The sequence below is a fragment of the Penaeus japonicus genome, unplaced genomic scaffold (genome assembly GCF_977035675.1).
Source record: "Penaeus japonicus unplaced genomic scaffold, GWHDUDI00000001_assembly GWHDUDI00000042, whole genome shotgun sequence".
NCBI classification, from domain to species: Eukaryota; Metazoa; Arthropoda; class Malacostraca; order Decapoda; family Penaeidae; genus Penaeus; species Penaeus japonicus.
Genome location: NW_028234444.1, coordinates 2,739,505 through 2,747,004, shown reverse-complemented (window position 1 = coordinate 2,747,004; position 7,500 = coordinate 2,739,505). Strand labels below are relative to the sequence as shown.

General features: G+C 36.5%; 2 protein-coding genes across 2 annotated transcripts in view; both read left to right on the top strand.

The window, feature by feature from the left end:
* Positions 1 to 6,581, top strand: part of LOC122243965 (uncharacterized) — a 14,353-nt gene extending 7,772 nt beyond the window's left edge. The window contains exons 6-8 of the mRNA XM_043001725.2: positions 163 to 291; positions 1,820 to 2,042; positions 5,653 to 6,581. Of these exons, the coding sequence (XP_042857659.2) occupies positions 163 to 291; positions 1,820 to 2,042; positions 5,653 to 5,817 (517 nt within the window). The 3' untranslated portion in view covers positions 5,818 to 6,581. The remainder of the gene's footprint in view (positions 1 to 162; positions 292 to 1,819; positions 2,043 to 5,652) is intronic.
* The window catches only part of LOC147466637 (cuticle protein 8-like), a 43,305-nt gene that overhangs the window by 18,835 nt on the left and 16,970 nt on the right, over positions 1 to 7,500 (top strand). The gene's annotated exons all lie outside the window — the stretch shown is intronic.

Genomic DNA, 7,500 nt, shown 5'->3' with positions numbered 1-7,500 from the left:
TTTATTTTTAATTTTTTTATTTTTTTTATTTTCTTTTATTTTTTTCAAGATGACACAGCTTTCAATCAGACACTCGCAAGACGGTTATTCAATAATTCTAGCAAGATTACTATTTAGTCACTGATCCTCCTCTCTTTCTCTCTCTTATTCTCACACTGGCAGCATGTTGGTGGATGAGTTGGCAGGGTGGAAGGCAGCTCTCATGCGACACATAGACGAGGCAGAAGAAGCCCTACACATCATGATGGACGAACACGACATGGCGAGGCAACATGTCCTGAACATGTACAGGCAAGTTCCAGTTAAGGAGTGACAAGCGAATTGTTGTTGGAACATGTTTCAAATGGATCTAATATATCCTATTGTTTGTCCAGTAAAAAAGGACACAAAGTGAGAGACAAAGGGAGAAGGGAAAGGTGAAATAATGGTTAATAGAGACTTTTTTTTTGTTTTAGGGGTGGGATACTATTTATATTTCACACATTTTATCATGGTTTTATTTGTTTTATATCAAGTCTATCATCTTCATTATCTTCCTCATTAATCATCAGTTATATCATTTTCACAAAATTCATAATACAAATTTAGAAGGCTCCCAGAATTTGTTAACCCTTTGGCCATGGGCAATTGCAATAATTTACAAGCTATTTATTCCTTTAATTGTGTAACTAGGACATCATACTGATTGCTAATTTTGCTAATTTTAATACACTTTGCTAATATATCATATGTAGACTCATATCATACCATAAATCCAGAAAATAATAGAAAATACACACAATGTTTTAAAGATACCCATCCCGGACGGAATATCTGAATATTTGGCCCATCCCAGAAGGTGTTATTGGGTCATTAACCCATTCGCGCCGGTTGACGTGCTGACACGTGGTCGAAAAAAGCCCCGGACCCGGGTGACGTCCTGGCACGTGCTACATTTTCGGCCCGCGCGCCGGGAGGCCAGTAGCGACGTGCTGAAACGTCCGCATTAGAATGATAGATTATTCTTAGTACAATTCGATTTTCATACTTGATTTGTCTTAGCTACTTTAGTTTATCCTTCTAAATAGTAGAAAATGGGATATAACGTAATATGAATGACGTCTCAGGTACATACGTAATCTTGATTACGGCATGGTGATTTCTGTTTCTGATTTGTTGAATATGATGATCTGAGTCGAAAGGCTATCGTAAAATCAATTGTAATTGGCCGAGGAATAAAAAAAAAAAAAAAAAAAAATTATATAACATCTTTTTTGTTTGCCCCACTTAAAGAAATGACACTTGAAAAAACATTGCTGTTACTTGCATTCACTTGTATGCACATGTATGGTTGTTCATATTCTCTTTCTTTTCGTTTAGGAAGAAAAATAAAATTGAAAAAAAAAACTATGTTTGTTACCTCACTAGAAGAATGCTTCCACTTCCCATTGGTATTACAACATAGGAGTAAAGAATATGGAAAAAGTTCAATAGAATAACACTAAAAAAACAGTGCTATAACATCTTTTTCGACTGATATACATCCTCTGAACATAGCACTACTTTCTACACATGATTACACTTTAGACGCAATCACGCAAACCATAAGGATAGGGTGGGTGAAAAACGCTCTGCGAGCGTCAGAGCGACCGCGCGCAGCGGGAAAACACCCCGGCACGAACGGTTGCGCGCTTGAAATCTTCCCGGCGTTATCGGGAGTAGGCGAAATTCCGCCCCGGCGTGAATGGGTTAATCCTGTTTAACCAACCCTAACCAAAGATACTCAACCCCTTTCTCTCTACCCCCACACACACACACACACACTCTCCCTGCCCAACAGGATGAACAAACAGCTGCGCGATGCCTTTGACCCCCTTGCTGCACAGTCAGGTGGTGTTACATCCTTGACCTCAGCCGACCTAGTGACTCTGGCCGTGGACGGGGACGTGCTGGCCGAAACAGTCCGGGACCGGCTCTTGGGAGACCTCGGGAGGGCCGTGGGCTGTGGGCTCTCAGTGGAGGGCCTCGAGACGCTGACCCCAGGCGAGAAGATGGCACGGCAGGTAATGATGGGTCTTGGGTTTTAGGGGCTTGCCGTTTTTATGGTTGATGGTGTATGTATTTTGTGTGTGTATGTGTGTCTGTCTGTCTGTGTCTGTGTCTGTGTGTGCATTTGTATATAAGGGTGTCTCTGTCTGTATGTCTGTATGTATATAAGGGTGAGTGTGTGTGTGTCTGCCTATCTGTATGTCAGTATTTCTTTCTTCATATGTTTTTCCTCAGGGCTCATGTTTCTGGATACTAAGAATGCAAGATTTTTATGTCCAATTAATCCTATTTTTTTACAGTAATGTAAACGTCATAGCTAGATATGAAGAACAAAAAAAAAAAAAGTGGATCCACAAGGTAGTTCACTCATTCATAAAAATCTCCTAGACTAGATAGTTATCTCTTCTTTCTTCTTTTTTTTCCCCTTTTTTTCTTAAGCCAAATTCATGTCTTATATATTTCAGGGCTTGTGAGAAGAAAATCAAGAAAACCATTTTGTGAGTAGCAAGCCCCCCATTACCCCCCCCGGTTCTCATTCTCTTTACCACGAGAAATCTTAAAAAACAGTCTGCTGCCCTTTTTAGGTTGAGTTGCTTTTCACAAGTTGTGCCGTAGAGGGCGTGTAGCTGACTTGATCCCCTCTTCTTTTGACGATGGTTGATGCTTCTGCCTCTACAAGCGAATGTTTCTTTGTGCTTCTTCTCCTTCTAAAGACAAAGCGATTTTAATGATAGTAATGGTCGCATCGGAAAAGAGACGGAAGGGAAGTTTTAAAGAGATGACTGACAGCTTCTTAAGGAATGTCTCTTATTTTGCTAAGTGATGTTGGTCACGAGGTGGTCTTGGAGGGGATGGCACACACACACACTCCCATTTCCCTCTCTGCCCTCTCTCCCCTCCATCTCTGTCTATCTTTTCCCCTCCCTTCTCCCCTCTTTCCTGCCTTCTCACCTCTCCTCTTCCCTCTCCCTTCTCCCTTCTCCCTTCTCCCTTCTCCCTTCTCCCTTCCAATCTATCCTCTCCCCTCCCTTCTCCCCACTCCCCTACCTTCTCTCCCCTCCCTCTCCCCTCTTTTTCTTCTTCTCTCCTCTCCTCTCCCTTCCCTTCACTCTCTCCCTACTCCCCCTCCATTCTCCTCTTCCATTTCCCTTTTTTTTCCTCTCCCCTCTATCCAATTTCCAGAGAGAGAGTACACAAGAATGAGGAGGAGAGAGGGAGAGGGAGAGGGAGAGGGAGAGGGAGAGGGAGAGGGAGGGAGTGTGTGTGGGGGAGGGGGGGAGGGAGGAGAGAAGAGAAGAAATGCAGCTATTGAGTATTGTAGTGGCTGTCGCTAATCTATTTTGAGAGGCTGTAGGAATAGAGATGAGGTTACATTATATATATATATATATATATATGTATATATATACATATATATATATATATATATATATATATATATATATATATATACTTATATACTACATTATATAATATATACCTATATACATATATAATTATACAACACACACACACAAACACACCAAACACACACACACTCACACACACACACACACACCACACACACAACACACACACACCCCCACACAAAACCACAAATATATATTCTATCTATACATATATATATATATTATATATATATATATATATACATATATACATATATACATATATACATATATACATACATATATGTATGTATGTATGTATACATACAATTTTTTTTTTCGTAGTTGCGTTACTATGATCTTGGCTTCAATGCATCATGGTTAAAGCCTTGACAGTGCTGTTGGTGAACTGCATTTGACTTACTGGGCCTTATGTAAAAGTATGATTTACATCGCTCATGCCTCCATTATTTTTATTTGGAAAGGAATGATCTAAAGCAAACTGTGAAATGCTCAATAATTTGTGAGAAAAACTAGGTTTGAAATCCTGCAAGAAATCAGGACGATGAATGGCACCTTTGCCCATTAGTTTTGCGAATTGTTAATAGATGCCGCCATTTACAGTTCTCAGACTTCTGTAAATAACTAAATCCTGTAAATGAATCTTCAGGACGCTCTTGCTTTTATTAAGCTTTTGTTTGAGCCTTCATTCTGAAACTCTCTCTTCCTTCGAAGTCAGTAAATAAGCTGTCCGTGAAAACGTTTTGTAAATACTAAAAATGGAGAGGGATTTTTACCCCGTCATGATTACGGTATAATTCTGTTTCTTCTTCATTTTCTGCTCCTCTTTCTTCCTTCTTCTTTTTGGTTTCCTCTTCTTACTCCATCATCTTTCTCTTTCTTACTTCTTCCTTTATTCTCCTCCTCCTCCTTCATTTGGATTATCTTTGATTTAGTCCCTGACATTGTTGAAAAAAAATTGATTTAATCCTGAAGCAGTGATTGTGTTAGATCACCATATGTTTATCATATGCTGTCATGCCTTTGTTAGTTTTTTTATATTGGATAAATGCAACAGATCTTCATCATCAACATTTTATAGTTCCTGGTTTTAATTACCTAGTATGCGGAGGTTGATAGTCAGCACCTCAAAGATTTCCAGCGCATCTCCAGATCTCCTCCTGCATCTTTCATCTTTTCTTTTCGTAAGCTCGGCAAACTCTCTCTCTCAGCTTTGGACTAGGGTCTTTATTTCTCTTAGAGTGGAATGCAAGATCTCATTTCTTTTCCTCGGCTAAACGCAACCGCATCCCAAGCAACTGGGATATTAATTTGTTTGCAAGCTTCTCCGTCTAAAACAGGAATGCCGCGGGAGTAAGGTTACGGGCGTTTGGTTGTTTGCTCTTGTTTGGAGGATTTCTGTTCTAAATCTTCACTTGTGTTCTATTTCTTCTCTGAGTTCTTCGATTTTGGATTTTTTTTTTTTTTTTATGATTTTCTTTTGTATTTCTTCTTTGATTTTGTTGATCTTGTCTTTTAGATTCTTTTCTTCCTTTCTTTTTGTTTCATCTCCCTGTATTTTTTTCTCTTTCTCTTCCTCCTCTTCTGTTTACTTCTCTTCTGTTTCCTCTTCTTCCTCTTCCCCATTTCCTCCTCTTCCTCTTCCTCTTCCTCTGCATCCTCCCCTTCCTTTTCTCCCTCTTCCTTATCATCTCCCTCCTCTTCCTCATCTACTCATCTTTCTCCTTTTTCTTTTCCTCTTCCTCTACTTCCTTTTCTTTCTCTTTTTCCTCTTTGTCTCTCTTCATCCTCCCCTCCTCCCCTCCTTCCCTTCTCCTCACATTCCACCTGTCTTCTTCTTTTCCTCTACATTAATTAGGATACATTACATGTGCCATAAAATGCTGTATATCTAACAATGTGTTCTTTTTTTTTTTCTCCCTTCCTCCCATCCCATATTTTTTCCTCCCTCATTGAATCCTTTCCTCCACCCCTTTTTATCACCATACCTCCCTACCTTCTTCCCCCATCCCTTTTCTCCCTTTCTCCCCCTTCACTTATTCTCTTTCTCCCTTCCTCCTCCTCCCTTCCCCCTTTTCTTTATTCCTCTCCCTCCCCCAACCCCTTTTCCCCCCTCCCCCTTCCCAACCCCTCTTCCCCCCTCCCATCACCTCCTCACAACCCCAATCTTTCACCACCCCCCTCCCCCCTCGCCCTCCCATCCCCGCCCCACCAGGTCCTAGGCTGGCGGAACAAGGACGGTCGAGGGACGTGCGAAGGGTGCAGCACCGTGTCGCCCGGACGGAACGCCATGATGCACCGCTTCCACCCCAACACGCGCTACGAACACGTCACCGTCAACTGTTGCGCCCACTGCAACGGGGAGATCAAAGTCGTCTGATTGTTTTAGTCTTTTTTTTTTTTTTCTCTCTCTCTCTCTTTTCCCCGTCTAGTGGTTGAATGCCAGGGAATTAGAGTTGTTTAATGTTGTTATTGTTACCATACTTCTTATTGTTATCATTATTGTGTTTTCTTCTTCTTCTTCTTCTTCTTCTTCTTCTTTTTTTTCTAAAGGGGCGGGTATAATTTTTTTTAGTCTTCTTCATCTTTTTGTAATTTTTACCTGTAAGAGTTTGAGGGGAAGGTAAATTCACATTATTATTTTTATTTTCTATCTATTATATTTTATCTATTATTCTAAGGGGGGGTGGATATGGTTGTTATCTATTTTGTAATTCTGTGATACTGTAGAAGATGGAAGTGAGGAAGAGAGTGATGATAAAAAAAAGAAGAGAGTGAGAAAGAGAACGATACTCTAGAATGTATTTTTGTATATATATTTTTTTTCATTTTCTCACTCTTGTCTCTTTTCTCTCTCTCTTTCTTTCTTTCTTTCTTTCTTTCTCACTCTCTTTGTCCCTCATTTTTATGATGAAAAAGAATATCAGTTTTTTATATTATAGTATCAATACTTAAGATGTAATGGAAATGATAATGAGGTTTATTTTAGTGTTGTAGGATATGATAATTCTTTATTCAGAGATATTTTAATTATCTCTGAATAAAAATTTTGTAAGTTTTTCAGACTGCATTCTTGTGATTGCTGGTTGCATATATAGCCTTTGGTTGCAGGTGCATATATATATATATATATATATATATATATATATATAAATATACTATATTATAATATAATAATATATATTATATATATATATATATATATATTTATATATTTATATATATATATATAAGGTTGTGTTTCTGTGTTTGAGTTGTGTATGTAAGAAAGAGGAAACGAAACACACACACACACACACACACACACACACACACACACACACACACACACACACACACACACACACACACACACACACACACACACACACACAGACACACACATACATACACATACACACACAAATATACACTGTTTTAAGCATAAGTAACGTTTATACCAAAGAAAATAACTATTTGAACATATATATATAAATATATAGATATATATATATATCAATATATATATATATATATATATATATATATAAATATATATATATTATATATATATATAATTTATATATACTATATATATATATACTATTTATATATAACATAATATATATTTTATATTTGTATAATATAATATATATTATAAAACATATTAATATATATATATATATATATATATATATATATCTATATATATATATAAAATCAACTCTATATCTATATAACTATATATATAAAAATATTTAAGTATAATGTCTATATATATTAATAATATATTATATATATATATATATATATATATATTATAATAAGATATATAAAATATAAATATTTTATATATATATTTATCAAGAATGTTGATGTGTAATAAAATATATATAAATATATATAAATATATATATACTATATATTATATATATATATAATATATAAATAGATATATCATATATATATGTTGTATTATCTGTGTTTTGTAAAATGTAAATAATATATATATATATGTATAATATATATATATATATATATATATATAAATATATATGTATATATCTATATATATATATATATA